Below are 20,100 nucleotides of genomic sequence, written 5' to 3' on the forward strand. Positions count from 1 at the left end.
GTCTATTCAACTTTAAAAATCGAAATAAAATCACAACTGTTTCGATTAAAATTGAAATGCAAATTTCTTTCTGTTTCGATCGAACACCCGTCTTAATTACATTAAAAATTAACGAATAATTTCTTCCCTCGACAGAGAACTTTCTTCTTCAAAAAAAAAAAAAAAAAAAAAAACGGAGTTTCGAAAACTCTGCTCTTTAATCACGTCGAAACTTATCGAGAACAATTTCTTCCTTAAACTGTTGGGAATCGTTCGAGGGGAGATAGAAATACGTAAGAAAAGGAACAAAGAGAAAAGAAAGAAAAAAAGAACAAGAAAACAGAGAAACTTACAGATCGGTGAGCTTGTGAGCGCCGGAAAACGCAGAGGCCTCGATGCGCGAGATCTTGTTCTTCCTGAAGTCTAAATGCTGCAGCTCCGGCAACTTCTCGAACAGGCCGTCCGCTTTGATCTTATCCAGCTCATTGTTGGCCAACAGTCTGGGCGCATGGACAAAGAAAGCCCGGGGAGACGAGAAAGTTAGAGTCTCTATCGTTAGCGTCCGATACGGGGCGAGCAATTAATCGCGCTACAGGGCGTCGATCCATTAAACGAGTTCGAATAATTTATTTCGAATAATAGCCCGACGATTCATTGTCCCGGTCTCTCGCTCCCGGCCTCTCTGCTCACTACGGAGAATGGCTTTTAATCAGATAATTATCTCGCCGGCCGTGTAAATTAATTTTCTCGCACGGAGACGAGGAAACGAGAAAGGGATCCGAATCGACGTTCCGGTCACGATCGACTGGATGGATCGATCTTTTCTCCTTGTACACCCCTCCCCCTCGACGTTTATTAATTAATTAACGGTTGTTCGTGCTACAACAGCGCGAATTAGAACGAATCTTTAAGTTGATCTTCAACGGTACGTTTTAATTCAATTCGACTCAATTTGCAATTCGGTCAGGAATATGGGGGAATATGTTTGTTCCCGATCGATGGGATTTTGATTGAGCGTTTGATTTGACGAACGCGCGTCTTGTTGTCGTTCAATTAAACGCTATTGTTCGATTAAATTTCAGACACACCGGCGGTTAATTGATTTAATTAAAATAAAATAAGCGCAGTGCTTAATAAGGATGTGCTCACAGGGTGGACGTGTAGATCGGTAGCTCCTTCGGTATCGTCGTTAGCTTCTTGTTCGAACAATCGACGGTCGCCCCGTTGCAAACGCACGGCTCTGGACACTCTCCGGGCAGGATACACTCGCCGGCTCTCTTCGTTAAGAGCTCCTCGTCGCCTAAGTACAAACAGCCGGATACAAAATCTACTTCAAACGATCTCTCTCGTCTGACCTGCCTTTTCCTCCTCAGGTTCACAGAGCGTCGTTCTTGAATGAGTCAGTGATTAAAGTCAAAAGCGAACGGGAACGTAACACGGTACTCTATCTACTGGAATATCATTGATAAACAGCTGGAGGTAATTTAATCGTTAAATGACACGACGAACTTCCATCGAGCCAGTGGCTTTCGGTTTTAACCTTTTGCGCCAGCAACTGGTTGACGGACCATAACGAGCGACCAAACCATATAGAATAATTCGTCTTCCTTTTTGATTTCATCAGTGTATCACTGGATAGAAATGACTAGAAAGTGATAAATTTATTAATTGGGTTATATTTCGATATACTCAAAACTGAGAAAATATTACAATTTTTCTCTTAAACAAAAAATTCTCGACTTGCGTGGGCACGTCATTCCAGCGCAAGAGGTCAACCACGTTGCGCTGGCAACTGATTGCGGACCATGACGAGTGACCGAACCGTATACAATTCGTCGCTTTCTTTTTCTTTTGAACTCGTCGGCATATCACTATAGATAGAAATTACTAGAGAAGTGATAAACTTATCATTTATTTTGCCTGGGTTATATTTCAATATACTTAAAACTGAGAAAATGTTGCAATTTTGGGCCAAATATTTCCATTCAAGCGCAAGAGATTAATCGATTAAAAACACTGCAACAGTTCTTGACTGTGTTGATAATTAATTATTCATTTCCAAGATTCGGCGATTATCGATTATCGATTGATGGAACAGAACAGTGGGATAAGACGAAGCATTGACGATTATTGGAACAGAAATTTCCCAATTTCGTCTTTGGGAGGAAAAAAAGAAAGTGACTACGAAGTCCCGTCACTGGCAACGTCGACGAATGAGAACGTGTCCTAATAAAACGTCACACGCTGTCAGCTTTTACTTACGAAATGACACGGCACTGGCACGTTAATGGCCCTCCGTTTCCGCGAGGTAGAAATTACGGTGCCGTTGCAGAGGCACTCAACTTCAATTTGTACGAAAATGCAACGCCGCGTTAAGGGAACCACGCGGGTATCGCGAGAAATCGCGACTCCCGTCAGTCGTCAAAGTCGCGAGAAAATTCATCTCGAGTCTCGATTGCCGGACCATCGAATTTGTGAACTCGAAATCGATTCGACCGCTCGATGCAGTTTCGGTGAAGTCGGATCGAGGAAGGAACGATGCTCGCGGAGAAAGTGGCCACGCGACACCGCGTGCAGCGCCGCGTTATTGAACGCGGGACGCAAATTACCGATATAATTACGCCGCGTGTATCGCGGCGGACAATTTGTAATGCGGCGTATAATGCGATGATAAATCACCGGCGAGCGCGCGCGCGCGTCTGCGCCTACTCATACATAAACATATTCACCTCGGAGCACCATGACATTCAACACTCAATTAACGTGTTTGTGTTTGTGTGTGTGTGTGTGTGTGTGTGTGTGTGTGTGTGTGTGAGAGAGTGCGGCATCGCGTCGATGCTTAATTTAATGATATCGCCGCTACTACTGTTCATTATCAAAATTTATCGCCGACCAAGTTAACATGGTAACCCGGTGCGAACAGATCTGCCGGTCGTCGATCTTCGACTTCGATTAATCGACGCACTTACGACTGTTGCGAACTTTTATTGCCGATTAAAAATTCCGAAACGAATCGTAGTCTCTCTTCAATTTTGTCAAATTTCAAAATAGCCAAGAAGTTGTTCTCTCCTAGGGTTTGCACTTGTACTTACGCGTCGTGGAACGCGGTTTAAGGACAATGCGTACATGCATACGTGTCAGTTTATTTTTCGGTGTCATTTGCTCCGCGCATAAAACAGCCCGCAGGTGGAGGAGAAACGCGATTACTTGATTCCGCTCGACTTGAGTGCAATTAGGTGAAATACGCGGGCTCGAGGAACAGGGAAAATGGTGTCGCTGTTGTTATTCTTGAACACGCGCGCCTCGAGTAGCAAGTATGTACGTTCTCTCGTTCTTTCTCTCTTTCTCTCTCGAGTATCTCTTCTTCGCCACGCTTCGTCTGTCGTCTTTCGATAAATTATTTAATAATATATATGTGTATATATATATATATATATTTATAAATTTATAATTAATTATAACAATATATATTCCTTTTTTAATAGTAATATGTCTGAAAAAGATATATCTTGATAAAATATTTATGGTATAATTTACTTATATTATTACTTGGATTTTAAAAAGAAAAAATTAATTTGCAATTAATAAGTAATTGTATAATCCAGCAGAGCGGGTTTTTATTCGACTGACGATCGAAATTCGCGAGAAAAGAAATTAGAAGTATTTGTGTCGAACTCTGACGATCGATAATTAATTCGAACAAGTCGTTGAGTATCGAAAGTATTTCAAAAGTGTATTAAAAGTGCAATCAATTGCGCGCAACTTGGCAACTTTAAATCACTGAGTCATTCCTCAACTTACAGTCATCTCACAGCGACAACGATCTCTGTTAGCCAGAAGATGGAAAATATTGCCTCCGACAGTGCCATTGTACCAACTTGCGTTCCGTGCGTTCCGGCGATGCGTTTTAGAAGAGAAGAAATCAGAGAAATCGGGTCGTGCTTACCCTTACATTTGAACTTGTCGTCCCGCATCGAATCGATCTTCCGCTTCTGCGCCCTCTTCGGCGACTCGCACTTGGCTCCCGACGTCTCGATGGGGTGCGCGTGAAGGTACGCGTTCAGCCATCGTAGATTGCAGTCGCAGATAAACGGGTTCCTTGCCAAATGCCTACGGAGAACCGGAAGAAGTTTCTTCGAAATCGCCTTCTGCTTCTCGATCGATCTCCTCTCGTCTCGTTTCCTTTCGTTTTTCCAACCCTTTCCAACGAACTTGGAATACATTTGCCACACGGCTAGTCATTTCGCGACCGACGAATGTCAGATTTCAACGTCAGAATTTAACAAGTTAAGATCGAACGTGCCTTGTGTGTGATTTTGGAAATTATTCGAAACGCGTAAACGCGACAATATTGCTTTACTATCTTTACACTTACATTTTCATTAAAATGTTGTTTCGTGTTTTTTTTTTTTTTTAATTTTCTCAATAGGCTTCTTCCGTTAGACGAATAAACAAGTAAATATCTATCGCGATATTTGATATTTTTCAAACGTTGCAATTATTCCGTATTGGAATCCCTTAATAACCTCTGGCGAGTGTTAGTGATTTTGGAAATTATTCAAAAATAATACGACAATATTAATCTATCAATGACTCGCCTAACAGTCTCAAGATCAATCTGTTAAATTAGAAAACTATTCAAACGCGACAATACTGCTTCTTTTACATTTAAATTTTCATCAAAATGTTTCGTATTATTTTCCTGACGAGCGTTTCCCGTTAAATAATCGTGTTGTTTGACATTCTTCGAACGTTGCGATTATTCCGCGACATTCACCGTTCATTCACAATTATCCCCTAATAGTCTCGAGTGAATGGTATCGTGATAATACGATTAACTCAAACAGAATCTAACAATTTGCCCATATTTTCGCGGTGCAGGCGAAAACCGGCCTGAAAGAGTGTCAATCAGCGAGCAACAACGGGGGCCGAATATTCTGTTGAGCCCCGTGGTGGTTCACACACAACGAAACGAACGTGCCACGGTGACACGGGTTTGCAATTCGATCCTGCGCAACGCGTTGGAAAGGGCTCGAAGCGTTAAAGCCGCGGTAATTTGTATAAATTAACGGTTCAATGGCGGGATACAAACAGCGTTTCAATGCTTCGTAGATTGGCGAAAGTTCCATTGGCCAGGGATCTGATGTTGTTATCGTACAGCGACAACAGAGTCAGGCTGGTCAGATCTCGGAACAGATCGGTTCGTATGCAGGATATCTCGTTCGCGTTCAGCAGCCTGAAAAGTTCGTTTTGCACCGGTCAATTTACACTCGGCCGCAGTGTATTTCATCAATTTTCCCTCTCCCCCTCGCCCCCGGTATAATTAAACAGTGTCGCCCAGTTGTAAATGTATTTCATAATCAATTGAAATTGCGTGACTTTTGCTGTTAGCCTTTAGTTGAAACTGAAATTAGAAATTTCTGAAATATCGGGTCCTGATTTTGATCCAAATTATCGTAAAATATATCTTTCTAACTATTTACTATTATATTTACGACCATGGAATTTAATATTCTTTCGTTTTGTCGCAAAAAGAATATATGGCGCAATTAAAAGAGAATACAGATGACGTTGGAAATTTCGAAACTCCTCAACGCACACAAACAATTGACACGTCATATTTTGAAATATTAACCATACAACTTCTGTATCAAACAATTTTTCATTTAGACGCGTGATGTAAAAGTTATTTCAGATGTGCAAATTACGCGAATCATTACCTGTTCATCTCAAATAAAAGGGAAAGTTCGTTAATGTTCTGAAATTACAAATTTCAGGAATATCGGGAATTTTAGAGGCTATCTTTTCCAATAGAATTCCATTTCGAAGATTCTACTCTATTCTAATGTATCTCAAATGTTCTTCAACAATTACAAATTTCAGGAATATTGGAAATATTAGAAGTTATTTCTCCGGTAAAGTTCCATCTCGAAGATTCTATTCTACAAGTCTCACAATCAGATAGAAGGAAAAATCCTGAAATTTGTATTATTGGGAATTTTAGATTGTTTCTCCCATCTCCAGGATTCTATTCTATATATATATATATGTATAGATTCTATTCTATATATATATAGATTCTATTCTACAAGTCTTACAATCAGGCAGAAGAAAAAATCCTGAAATTTGTGTTATTGGGAATTTTAGACTATTTCTCCAATAAAGTCCCACCTTCAGGATTCTATTCTATATATATATATATAGAAAGCTTGATTGTGAGACTTGTAAAATAGAATTTCCAATATATATATATATCTCAAATAGAAGGGAAAGTTCTTTAACGCTTCTAAGCGTGAAACACCGTGAAACAAACTTACAGTAATTGCAGATTGGTCAAGCCTTGGAACAATCCGCTCGGCAGCTCGGCGATCTTGTTCCCGTACAATACGCTGCAACCGAGAAAACGAAATTGCAGTCGAAAAAGACATTCGAGAATTTCGAATTTTCTTTTTTTCTTTTTTTTCTTTTTACTGTGAATATATTGCGCTTCCGTGTACGTACAGTGACTCCAACGACTTCAATCCGTGGAACGCGTCGGCCGCCACCTTTTTGATTTGATTGTTGCTGAGGTCGCTGCAATGTTGTTGCCGCGCGATGCAATAGAAGGAAAAAACAAAAAAGAGAAAGGAAATGAGAAAGATTAAAACATCGTCGTAGCGGCGAGAGGCGAAAATCGCCTTTAGCGCGCGTACGCCAAAGAAAAACATAAATTGGATTAATCGCGAACGTCACTCACATTCTGCGTAGTTTTCTGTACGGGGAGAAGGCCTTCGGCGGGATTTCCGTGATACGGTTCTGCTCCAAACGTCTGCGAATGATTGACAGCATAAAGAATAAGTTAAAAAACTTCCAAGCTCGATTTTTTTCCCGCGTAGAAATTGCCTCCGGCGGTGGGATCAGAGGGGGGGGGGGAGGAAAAATCAGATTAATTGGATTTTTATTAAAGACTGTGACAATTTTCCATCACGATGCAAACAAACACGCTCGCATCTGTCTGTGACTTGTTTTCGTATTACTACTTTATTCATTTACTCTTGTCGTTTTTATTTTCAACGTTTGCCGTTTATTCTCGTATTTCTTTTTTTTAATTTCACTCATTTGCTGCACGTCAAACTAGCCTATTGGAATTATTGATTTTCTCCTTGAAATCACATTTTATTCAGTTATTATCAGTTCTAACACGTTTTATTTTATTCAATTCGTTGTTCGATAATTCGAGTTTGAAATCGTTGCAATAAAGAATTCTACGAGCATGGTCGTGGGACATTTGGCAATTCTACGCGGAGAGCTCGTGACAAAGTAACGTGTACGAACAGTTCTGTGGTGTCCTCCGGGAGATGGGTGGGCACTTTCGTCAAAGAATTCTCTCTGCAGTCGACAATACCGTCAGCGCATCTGCAAGGATGCGGGCATTGCGGTTCCGCGCTACACTCTGATCCTGTGCGCTCAACCGGCCCGGAACACTTGAACTCGTGCTCCTGTTTGCACACGGAAAAACTACTTTTTAGCACGCGGCAGAGATCAAAGTAAAAGCGTTTCGAAAATCACACCGAGAAAAGAATTATTTTAACAACAATCCTGTCGGTTCTCTTCTCGAGCTTAAAGGCACAGCAAATCTAAAAGGAACATCCAAGTTGTCGAGCGAACCTGCAAATCGGCAATGTTTCGATCCTTCAAATGAATCGGAGAGCTGCAACGCGTGTGTTGCCCGAGCCTCGGGTAAGTTTTCAAGTGTCGAGATAGCCAGGCCAAGTGGCAATCGCAGGACAACGGGTTGTCCACCAGCTTCAACGTTCGCAAATGCGAGAAACCGTTCAGCATTTCCTTGCCCAGCATTGTCAATTTGTTGTTGTTCAACATTCTGCAACGAGAAAATTCACGAGCATGATAATGTCATAGTCACACGGGTTTAATTTATATCGATCGAGGAATTACGCTCCACTTACAGTATTTCTAAATCCTTCAGCTCTCGTATCGATGCCTCGTCGATGCAGGTTAACACGTTGTTGTCGAGTAACCTAACAACAAACGTTTGCTTGTTTCAATGCAGATCAGTAGTCTTTATCGTCGACTTTATCATGGTTAATTGCGAACAACGCAAGAGGAAAGTTTACTTCAATTCTTTTTTTTCTTTTTTTTTTTTAAGTCTTTCTTTCTACGCGAAGTGTCTAATGTCGTCTGACCAGTGCGCATTGATACTACTTCGATCGTTTCTAACTAGTTTGGAGTTTCAATTCTGACTGATGGTGAAGTTGCACTTACAAATATTTCAGAGATGAAATCCCTCTGAGTGTCTTTGGTCCGATCGTGGCGATCTGATTGTGGCTTAGGTCTCTGTGAACAAAGGGACGCGATTAAGCGTTAATCGAAATGTTACCAAAATTCTAGAAAGCTATCTGGTTTAGTATTATATTTAGCGTTCGTTAAAAGGAGTCTCGCTCCTTAAAATTTCATCTCGTTTCAATTCTAAATTATTTCTTCTCTTTTCAGGAAAATTAATCATTTTTTAGCTTCTTTTTTTTTTTTTTTTTGAAACTCTCTAAGCTTTCGATAAAAAAAAATTCAGTAACGAACGTCACTCACAGCGACGAAAATTAGGTTAACACGTTATGCAAGTTGCACTTTGTTTGTTTGCAAAAAAAAAGGGAAACGAAGCCAACGATCGATCGCGATAGTTGAAGTCGCTACACTTTCTAGGTACGTTGACCTTTCCTTATAAGTTCTCTGTCTTCGAGTTGAAGTCTCATTCTCAACTGAAGTCTGGCGGAACAGCCAGTCGTCGTATGTTCCAGTTTGCGCCGGTTGTTCTCAAGTTCGCTCTACACACGATCAATAATTTAGAAAGTAGCCGAGTGTCAACTGCCCTGCGGTTCTATGGATGACCCTCCCTGTGGAAATTCTTTAGCAAACAGAGTAGACGGCTCACGTGTGACCGCGTGCACGTGCGCCGGTCACATGGCTGCCTATAAGCTTGTTTAAGGTTTCACGGGGTCGTTACACGAGTAACGAGTGACCATTTCCACGGCCTCACGTGACACACGTCGCGCCGCTACGTCTCTGCGAAACGTCTCCACGAAGAAGATGCCACGGTGTCACTCTAGCGGAACGGAAAGCGCGACGGGCTTTGGATTAATAATTGACAATTGTAAACCAACCTGATCGACGATTGAAATAATTTCAAGTATTATATACCGTAACAACGGCCACACAAGTTATCAAGCGTCAAGCTGTTACGATATTACGCCAGTAAAAAACGAATACCGAGCTACACGGTAAATTTACAATGCAATAAAATCACAGACGCCGGTGGCATGGCGCAAAGCCATTAATGCATCGATACTGATAAATTTAAATCAACAAACCTGTTAATGAAATAACTACCGGCATCAGTACATAAAATAACTATTAACGTCCCTCAACGCGCGCGTTAACGTAATCAATATGCATATTAAATTTAATTCCAATTACCGACACTGTCATTAACTTTGTACTGTGCCGTGCGTCGATGTGCGGCAGTATTTTGATATCGATAACCCAGCCAACCACCGGGATGACATTCTTGGTATTCATCGCAAGATAACGGCGATGAATTAACCGGAAACTGTTTTCTCAACAGTGAACTGCGCTTCATCATATTTATCGTCATAATTTCACCGGTACGCGAGCACCGTGGCATGAATAATGCATGGGCAACGCAACGTTTTTCAAGCGCGACGCGCTCTTAACGGCAGAGTCAATCACGATAATGGATCCCTCCGCTAAACCGTAGTTTGGTTCATTTAAATAGATTGCGTTACGTCTCGCGAAGATCCGTCGGACAGTTCGGGACCTCGTCTTCCACGACGAAGGGACCAACTTCAACCAGACGCTCGCGATGATAGGTTAGAGGTCTCGGCGCTCGGTCCATCGTTGACCATCCATTGGCTACGAGAGACCCGCAGCCTGTAATTATGCTCGCTAGAGAGCGGCTACGGGCACGGAGCGAGCGCAGGAGTCTCGACAGGATGGACGCGAGAAACGAAAATAAGAAATAAAAGGCCTGGGGAGAAAACCTGTATAAAACAGCCTGCTGCTGTGCTTATTTCTAGAATTAATTTCGAGACTAGCACTGGGTAGTAAAGCGTAAGGATTGTGTCGAAGAAGAGTGCAAACAATGAACAGTACAAAGTTTATGATGAAAGAAAGGACGAACGAAAACCTTTGTCTCGTGCGTTTTATAAAAAGTAACCAAATCAGTAAAAATACAACGTTGTGGATATACGGGATTGTATTATATATTCCCATACGGGAGATAAGCGGATAAAGAAGCAGCTAACTCACTCGACCCTCGACAAAATTACACCAACAGCTTGCCTCCGGAATCTGTACTTTTCAGCTTGAAACAGAAACTCAAAAGTTCACCTTGTGTGAACCGTGGCTAGCTATTTTATTACGATAAAAAAAGAACAATTGCTCGCTCTCTATCAGGACACGACCAAGTTGTAATCTCAAGGATCATAACGGAATATAAAATACAAAAACTCATCTCCTCGACAAAGAAGATCTCCTCAACTTGTGGCTTGTGCAAAGTTCAATCGACAGTGGAACATATTATTGTCCAGTATTGTAAAAAATACACCGCGAATAGACTAAACATAAATCCTTCTCTGAAGGATAAAGAAACGGTCCTAAAATTAACACACTTTCTAAGACAGTCTAATTTCTACAATAAATGGTAATATTTGCTTCCAAGTTCGCTAATAACCCACACAAGTGGACTGATAAATAAAAAAAAATAAAAAAAAAAAAAAACAGAATTATATTCTGAAAAATTATAAATTGATCGTTTTGATGATTTCTAATACTAGCGACTAACTTATAGACTAGCATCGTAGCAAATCGGTCACTTGGAGAGGAGTCACCTTCCAATTTCGAAATCAAAATTTCAGACACAGTGAAACCTTCGAGCAAGACGGTGTACAATTATCCTTGAAGATTCCCGAGGAAAGATTTCCACCGTTGTTCTCTAATTTTTATCCTTTTTTGTACGTTCGAAACACGTCGGTGTACTGGCAAGTAACCGGCAGATTTCGACCGAGAGCCAATCCCGAAAGCAATTACCGAATTTCGGCCACGCAGACGTGCCGTGGAGCAAAAGGAGAAGGCCAAGCTTTTACTGCCGCCGGTTTCATTTGGAGCCAGTGTTGCAGCTTGATCATGATAAGTTCCTAATTTGAACAAGCAATTTGGTACGACCATGAGCGGAATGCTTCTATTCCGTCGACCGGTGCGATCTATAGAGAGTGAGAGAGAGGGGGAAGGGGGGCTACAAGAGATAATTAAATTTACTTCTTACTCTTTTCCTTTCCCTCCGGGTGAAAAGCAACGTGTGTCCATGTGTCGATGTAGCACTTTTGCCGGTGCGTCGTAAATTCTCTAGAATTTCAATAATTTTGAACGTGTTGCCTGCGAGACCAGTGCCGGTAGATTAAACTCCCACCGCGCGCCCAGCCAATCCAGAAAGCAATTACCGAATTTCGACGTAGCCGCTCCTTCTCGTGGCAACTAACAAAAGGTCTTCCTGGACCTATCTCGTCTCTCTCTCTCTCTCTCTCTCTCTCTCTCTCTATTTCTCTCTATAGATCTCTCTGTGCTTGTGCTCAATTTCGAATGTTGCTGTTACTGGGCTTTGTGTTACCGCGATAAGAGTCGGATGAAACGAGACGTGATTGGTGGCCGGTTTGGGGATCATAAGGGAATTGCTCGCCTTTTGTAGAACAGCGTCTAGTTTGTTATACTTTATTTTAGAATCTCGACTACGAGACTCTCCATTTTTATCTCACGCTCACAAGGATGTTTGCACAATATTTTCAATCGCTGTCTACTCATAGTTTATATCGAGAATTGAAAAAATATTGGTTAATAATTGATGCAATAGTTATAAGGGGGCGAGTTACTTAACTTAAGTTTGCGATTTTGCGACAGAATTAGAGAACTTAGATACCTTGTCCATGGTCAATGACACAAATCACTGTATATTCACGAACGGTGAGAAACTTGTGCAAAATTACATTCAATCGCCCTTGTCTATGCTCGATGCATTATTTCTATCTGTGTAACTGAATATTATATATATATATATCTATTCAATCTTTCACTAATATTCCCTTATCGAAATTTCCCCTGTATCTCTCCCATCTGTGATGTTTCAAAAATGTTTCGAAAATAATCGTACGTAGGCGCGACGATTCACTTTCTAAAATCGTTCATCGCAGAAACGTGACTCGGCATGACGAGTTAAACGATCGAAAATTTGTCGCGACGCGTTTCTCTGTCGTTTTTGAACAGAACGAAAAAACGCGCGTAGATCCTCTGCCCCCGAGAGAGAAATAAATTCCACGGAAAAGCAATATCGTACCCAGGCCGAATAAAAGCCGCCAGTTCCTTACGCAATGAAAACACCATATTTTGCCGATAAATTTCTACTCGAGCCAGGAATCGCTGGAGATGCTCGTCGAACCGTTTCGTTGTTTAAATCACCGCAACACCAGGCTTGTCAAAGGGAACCTGGTGGGTCACGTTTGTCCCGGTTATTATCAGCTTAAGTGTACAGCGAACAAATGTTATTACCTCGTAAATACAAGCTTGTACGTTCAACGGGAGGTTCGAGGGGTATCGCGTTTCAAGCTGAGAGCAATACGTTTGCACACGTCGCGGTGATACTAATCAGCCGAGTGTCCGCGCCCCTTTCCATTGTGTCAAACCATTTATTACCAGCGGAACTTCATCCTCTTACCACCTCGAACAGCTTTCTACGTTTGCGCGATGGGTTAATCACACGTTCTCGTTCTACGTTGTCCCGTCTACGTTGCCGAGGTCCCTCGGAAAACACGGCGGAATCTTCGTAGAACCGAATCCGGCGAATTTTCGTGTACGGCTAATTAATATTTTGTGCCATCTAATTGCTAGCTTGTACGGAGACCTCCCGTGGGGGATGATGCGCTGTGATTAATCAATTTCCTCGTTCGGTATGCTAGAAAAATTAGCGCGGTTGCTTTGTTCATCAGTAGACTGAGTCGATAATTACCGGGAATGAAGCTGTTATGTATTTATTTAGGTTGTAACGTTACGTGTTTCTTCTTTTTTTCGTATTTTGATTTAATGAACTCCTTTGAAGAATCGAGTCATGATTATCCTAGAAGCGACGAGTTTACTATAGCAAATTTTATAAATATATCCTGAATATATTTATAATTTTATAATTTTATAGTTTTAGATTATAATTTATAATTTTATAATTTCAGGTTATAATTTTACGATTTTATAATTTTAGGTTACAATTTTAAATTAGATTAGGCTAAGTTTCGTCTGTGGAGTAAACTGCGAGTATCAATAATAACAGCATCGTGAATGATGACATAAATGTCAGGAGAAGCGTACAGAGATATCGTTGAGACGTGATATCAAACATGACAGTGATTACTCCGTAAATTTTAACGCTTCCGCAAGCGTTGAGAGATCGAGTCCCGAGCGAGAAGAATTTATAATTAATTAGGTTTTAATGAGGAGGACATTTCACAAAGTAAGCCTCGCGTTACTAATTCCCGACGAGAGAGAAAAGCCAATCCATGTTTTTAAACTCAATAAGCTTAAGCTTAATGAGCTTAAACATAGCTCGGCTAATCTGCGCATCATTACCGCGTCACCATAATCTATCTATCCGCTCTGCTTAAATATTTTTCTCCAAAGCAAATATTTTCACTGTTACTGTGAAAGCGCTTCGTTTTATTTTCTCTGCCAACCGACCGAAAGACGTTAAAACTGCCTCGACCGAGAAAGCAATTCTTCGTCTTTTAGCTTCCGATCTTTCGACCGGTTCGTTCGTACGAAAACCGGAAGAAAATAGTTTTAACAAACGAGCTATTCTTTCGTTGATTGTAGCGTGATATGTACGTATTGCAAAGTTCAAGTTGATGCTTGTATTTTTTTTTCAAATTTGCAAATTTGAAATTTTCCACGTGCCTTCGTTTTCTCTGGCAAATGAAGTTTTTTCATTTTTAACGCTGTAGAGGCTGGCGATATTTCCCACGACTATGCGCGACTTTTCTGTGAAAGTAGCGTAGAAATTAAAGCAACTTTATTATATTATTACAACATTTGTATACTAAAAGAATTAAAATAAATAATAACAAGAATGATATTTTTAGACACATACGTATGCTTAATAATATTCTTTCACATAGTAAGATTCAAAAATGTTTCTGTAAACACTAGGGTATTTTATAAAATGTTCCCTCGGAAAAATTTTTAGTATGCATAAGAAAATGTACTTGGGATAGTCGTAAACAAATACCAAACACATTCCTTTCAAAATGTTGCGACAAACATCCCCATCTCAACAGCGCCAAACAGGTTTGTAAAAGCCAAAGTTTCTGCCGATATGTAGTACAAAGGATCATTATCTCACGTACAAACTAAAGCGAAAAATGTAAAAATTCTTTTTTACGAAAAGAACCTTCGTTAGAACGTGTTTAGAGTTTACGATATCTGCTTCCCTGGCGATACGTGATGTTAACGTGCTTTGAACGAAGAGTTGGAATTGGAATCGCTATTTTACAAATGATTTACGCACAATCGCGATACTGGCCCGTACAGTGTTAATATGTACAAATAGATAGTATTTTGAACAAGATGGGAACAGAAAACTGCTCGTTTCGCCAAGCAACATCCCCTTCCATCCATGTATCGAGCTTCTCTGGTTTCTTAGCCAGGCATCGACTTATCCACGTCGGATGAAGGATTATCAAGCGTCCGGATGCCCGTGAGAATCTCGCAACATAATACGTCCTTTTGTAAGCTGGCTGATCCCGGCCTTATCATCAGAGACTGTAGTGTTACTCTGTCCTGGGGCAGGAGAGGCCTCGAGAGACTCGTGGAACTTTCGAGTTCTCATCTGACCACTTCACAACGTGATAGATGGGCCCCGTCGTTCGCTATCTTTTTTTTTTCTTTTCTCTCCTAACCTCACTTCTACCTTTGTTTTTTCTCTTTTAGTTCTCCTCTGTTTCTCCATTTCACTCTTCCACCGTCGGTAGATATCACATATGTAAATAGAATTCTTTTTTTCCTTCTTTTTTTTTAACGGTGAACAAAATTTTCTGACCGCCCGACAGACTGACATCGCGTACCATCGACACGGAAGCTGCGTGTCCATTTGATCGTGATAAAGGTTAGACGTTAGCTCTCTCTCGTTCTTTTTTTCTTTTTCTTTTGCTCTTGGACCAGAGGTGTCCCGACTCTGGATCAGCTGATTAAGATTCAGGATCGGGGAAGCACGCCGAGGGAAAAGTGGATCTTCTCGTTAATCTCTGTGGATCGCATTCCTTCGGCCGGGCACTCGATCTTCCTCCTGGCCGGTGGCTGACTGCTTCTTGATCCGTGGTCGGTTATGATGCATGAATTTTTCGATGCTGACCTGTTGATTACAGATTAAGGCGAACGTTTGGCGCTTGCTCTCGTTTCGACGTTTCTTGGGACTTTGTTTAGTTTCGTACTGTAATATCTATTTGAAAACAGCAGGTGCTTACATTCCAGATTGTTCAAGTCGAACATATAAATTCATTTATCGAAGCACAGTACGGTTTGAAACGCGAGACTTTCCATAGCGCAACGTTGTTACACAGAGACCATCTTTCCAGAGATGCCCGCAGTTGTCAAGTAAAAGCAGAATCGACATCGAAAAATCTGTTCCACTTTTCGCGGACAATAGCCACCGGTCGTAACATCGTTCAGGTGGACAGCGTAAAAAAGAATTTGAAAAGTCGCTTTTCAAAAAAAAAAGAAAAAAGTAGGACGCGAATCCGACGGTCGATGGATGAAACTTCTGTTCGCTTTGCTCCCGTTCTTTTTTTTTTCTCTCCTCGTCGTTCTGTCTTCTTTTTTCTTTTTCTCTCTTTCTTTTTAAAGTAGAGAAAACGACTATAGGCTCGAAAACGGGCGGATTGTCTTCGAGAAAAAAAAAAAAGGAGCAGAACAATTGAGAAGAAAACAGAAATAATTAAAAGAGTACAGCATGTACATCGAAACGATACACGAGGGAGGAAAAGTCGTACGTGCTCAATACGGGTGAAAGAAGGAAAGCGGGTTTTGCGTATCGAACTATCGTACTTCCGCGTGTATGCACGTACGCGTATGTGGGCGGTATGTAGGCCAACGCTTGAAAAGTTTATGCGATCACTTTCGCGCTGCGCGCCACTCGGACGACCTCGCGCATCTATGCTCGCCACGCGTTTTAAAACAAATTCGCCAGGCCGAAACACGTCTGTCAATGACAGAACGAATAAAATAAAACGCGGCTCGCACACACTAGTGACAATTGTGTTGCTCTTCGTTCGCTCTTGTTCAAGAAACGTTCGATCGAATGGCGAGTAATACATAGAAACGTGTATTCTCCATCTCGGTTGGTTTCTCGAACAGAAATTATTTAGAATTTCGTTTCCGAGTGTTAATTACATTTCCATATGAGCCGTATACGCAGTGAATATTTCTACTCTTTAAATATTCCCTCGAGTTTTGTAACAAATTTTCCTTTTTCTTAACCAATTGCGCTGAGGGAGGCAACTGACTGCGGACCATAACGAGTGACCAAGCCGTATACAATAAATTCGTCGCTTTCTTTTTAAACTCGTCGATATGATATCACTGGATACAAATTACTGAGAAGTAATTTAACAAATTTATTATTTGCTTTGCCTGGGTTATATTTAAATATACTTAAACAGAACTGAGAAAATATTGCAATTTTAGGACAAAAAATTCTCGACGTGCGTGGCAAGAGGTGAACCCCTCTGACTGCGGACCATAACGAGTGACCAAGCCGTATACAATAAATTCGTCGCTTTCTTTTTAAACTCGTCGATATGATATCACTGGATAGAAATTACTGAGAAGTAATTTAACAAATTTATTATTTGCTTTGCCTGGGTTATACTTAAATATACTTATACAGAACTGAGAAAATATTGCAATTTTAGGACAAAAAATTCTCGACGTGCGTGGCAAGAGGTGAACCCCTCTGACTGCGGACCATAACGAGTGACCAAACCGTGTACAATAATTCGTCGCTGTCCTTTTCTTTTTAAACTCATCGGCATGATATCACTGGATAGAAATTATTGAGAAGCGACAAATTTATTATTTGCTTCGCCTGGGTTATACCTGAATATATTCTTAAAACTAAGAAAATATTGCAATTTTGGGACAAAAAACTCTTCAAGAGGTTAACGGAAAACTCCCTTTTCTAATTCACTGAGACACAATCTACGATACTTACAGGCGCTTCAAGTTCATCATGTTGCTAAAGAGTAGATCGGGCAGATGACGTATTTGATTATTGTTGAGACGCAGCTTCTCGACGCCGACTAAGTCCTGGAAGGCACCTCTTTCTATGGTGTGAATTTGATTGTTCGACAGCCAACTGCAAAAGACACGACGGACAAATTTACAACGAGGCTCGATGAAAAAAAGAGCAGAAAGACCAGCGAAAAGTATGAATTGCTGATGAATTAGATTGTTTCACACGTTGCACAGTGCACGAGCAAACAATTTTAACCCTTTGCACTCGACTTTTGAAGGGACATCTAGCCAACAGCTCGAAATTCCTTTTACAATTTGCTGATAATTATAACGAACGTCTATATTTGGTGTCGTACGATGAAGAACAAAAGAATTTCAAAAGAAAAAATTTCTCAGAGACAGTTCAAAGTCAATTGAAACTCATTGGAGTAGTTGAAAAAAATAGCAGAGGATAATACTATTTCAGAGGTTAAAACTACCTATCATTAACTCTTATATATTGTACTTGTTCTAGCAAACCCGTAATGCAACGAATTGACGATCGTTTTAAATTCAAACAACAATCAACAAAATTTCGTGTTAAATACCATTTCCAATTCTTGTAAATAAATTGCTGGTGGATGATGCAGAAAAACATTTGTCGAGGGCAAAGAGTTTAAACTGCTCGCGTGTTACAAAGAAAAAAGCGAACAAATCTCTCGACCCGGTTAACGTTAATCGCATTCGTTTCACGGCGGATCGCTCGCCGCGCAAGAAACCCGACTCGGCCTTTTTGGCGGCGAGTCACGGAGCTGAAAACAGTCGAGGAAAGAATACAATCTCTATGCGCGGCAGCGAGTTTCACACAGAATTCGACCAACTTTGCCACCGTGCCGTAACAATGGCGTCCCCGCGCCCGGCGACGTTTGCGACAAATTTACCGGAATTTCGCCTCAACTTTTCCCTCCCTTAAGAGTCGCTTCAGCTCTACGGCTCCATTCAATTCTATTCGCGAGCGTCCCGGCTAAAGCTATCCGTCCTCCCTTTTTGTTAGCGACGAGATCAAGCGCATTGTAAGTAGACTCGAAACGCAAAACTTGGAGAATTTTTAGGACACGTCGTGGCGAGAAAGGAGGAAATCGTCCGTTCCAAGTGGAGTCGAGGGTAGCGATGTCTTCTACGTCGTCGAATTGTGTCGCGTTCCAATCGTGTACGAATATTTTTATCCTTCGAGGTTCAAAAAAACATTTGCTTTGTCAATTTTTTTTTAATTCGACGAACACGAAGGGTTGTCGATTGTTTGATTGGATCTCACGAATCTTAAAAATACAGTCTTCGTGAATCTTGGCTATGGTGCCGCTTTTAAAAGTGTGTATTTACATTATACTCGTCAAACACAGAGCTGACGTGCAGCTACCGTAAAATTGGGTTAAATTACAAATATACACTGTACCAGCTTCTTTTTCAAAGATCAATGATTTTATTATTCAACTCGATCAATAATAATTAATATCGGTATCAAGAAAATATTTAGAAAAAAGAACTAATCTCAAGATACTCCAAAATTTTCAAATACCTTTTATTTTCCACGAAAAATTTAATTTAACTAACAAATTACAATTACTTTGCTTTCTGCAAAAAAAATAGAGTTGCCATACCTTCGTGACGCGAGTATACTCGTCACTCACAGGTTAAGAGGTTAAGACACGAAACTGTCGCGGTGTGAAAAGGAAAGAGAGAAATGCAAGAAATTTTCTTCATAAAATTGCTTTCAGCAAATGGAGCTTTTGATCCCGTCGCTATCTAACATTACAGTTTAACTAGAACGTAAGTCGCTTTGTTACTTGACAAACCAATACTCACAGAACGTGAAGCGTGGCCATGTCCTCAAAGTCTGTCTTGAATATCACCGAGATATTGTTCCCTTGGAGGTCCCTGAAACAAAGAGTAACGCAGCATCGTATTAATCTCCGGCAGTGGCACAGTGGAGCGAGTCAATAAAGCGCCGTCCGTCGTCGTTTGGTCGTCCGGGCAAAAATTTCATTTTCCCTCCTTTCGAAAAATCTCATAAGAATCTCCCCGTCGCAAGGATACGCGGGCGAGTTCCTTCGAACGAAGAGAGAAAAAGAGAGAGAGACAGAGAGAGAGAAGCGGTGCTTAACTGCTTCCATCTCAACTTTCAGCCCTCCGCGTCGCGTGCTTGGTAACCAACCCACCCCCTTTAGAAGCTCTCCCCCCCCCCTCGTTCGTTGTATTTATTTGTCGCGAATAAGTATTTCTGTTTTCCCCGTATTCGCTGGCGCAAATATTTGTCCTGTCGCGTGCGAAGGGAGCGCCGGCACAAAGAGCAGCAGCAGCAGCCTCGTAGAAATTTTATCGCCGGCCGGTTTTCCCCCTGGTTTTAAAACGTTGTCGTTTACGCGCCGCTCAAAGCAACCCGCCCACCGCGACGGGACGGGGACACCCCGCTGACTGTGGAAACGAGCCCATCCGACCGTAAATCCGGATTTCGTTCGATGCTTTTGTCGCGTTGTCCTTGCCGCGTCGATTTACCCTCGATAAACGCGCGACGCGTTGATAATGTCGGAGCGCGGCGGACGCGAAATTTTGCAAACGAAGACTGCCGCCGCAGTGTTGCACCGCGTTTATCTGCTTCTCGACATTTTCACAAATTCGAAAACGAGACGAATTCCACTTTCTTAAGAATCCCTTTCGAAAGATCGTCAAATTCTACGGACCGACTCGGTGATAGGAGAAAGAGAGTGGTTAAACGAAACGTCATTGTTCGAGCACCGCGGCGACTCTGAA

At 41.3% G+C, this 20,100-nt stretch overlaps 1 protein-coding gene across 2 annotated transcripts in view; it reads right to left on the reverse strand.

The window, feature by feature from the left end:
* Positions 1-19,229, reverse strand: part of LOC122538642 (protein slit) — a 33,323-nt gene extending 14,094 nt beyond the window's left edge. The window contains exons 1-13 of one of the 2 annotated variants that reach the window (XM_043672892.1): positions 19,156-19,229; positions 17,291-17,434; positions 8,242-8,313; positions 7,926-7,997; positions 7,627-7,840; positions 7,294-7,457; positions 6,716-6,787; positions 6,481-6,552; positions 6,297-6,368; positions 5,072-5,215; positions 3,932-4,089; positions 1,129-1,279; positions 333-479 (exon numbers count right to left, since the gene is read on the reverse strand). In XM_043672892.1, coding sequence (XP_043528827.1) covers positions 333-479; positions 1,129-1,279; positions 3,932-4,089; positions 5,072-5,215; positions 6,297-6,368; positions 6,481-6,552; positions 6,716-6,787; positions 7,294-7,457; positions 7,627-7,840; positions 7,926-7,997; positions 8,242-8,313; positions 17,291-17,434; positions 19,156-19,175 — 1,502 coding nt within the window. In that variant the 5' untranslated portion in view covers positions 19,176-19,229. Of the gene's footprint in view, positions 1-332; positions 480-1,128; positions 1,280-3,925; positions 4,090-5,071; positions 5,216-6,296; positions 6,369-6,480; positions 6,553-6,715; positions 6,788-7,293; positions 7,458-7,626; positions 7,841-7,925; positions 7,998-8,241; positions 8,314-17,290; positions 17,435-19,155 lie in introns of both variants that reach the window. The other variant, XM_043672890.1, reaches the window with a different exon arrangement.
* Between the last annotated feature and the right edge of the window lie 871 nt (positions 19,230-20,100).

This window comes from Frieseomelitta varia, unplaced genomic scaffold (assembly GCF_011392965.1).
Source record: "Frieseomelitta varia isolate USP_RPSP 00005682 unplaced genomic scaffold, Fvar_1.2 scaffold_169, whole genome shotgun sequence".
Taxonomy (NCBI): domain Eukaryota; kingdom Metazoa; phylum Arthropoda; class Insecta; order Hymenoptera; family Apidae; genus Frieseomelitta; species Frieseomelitta varia.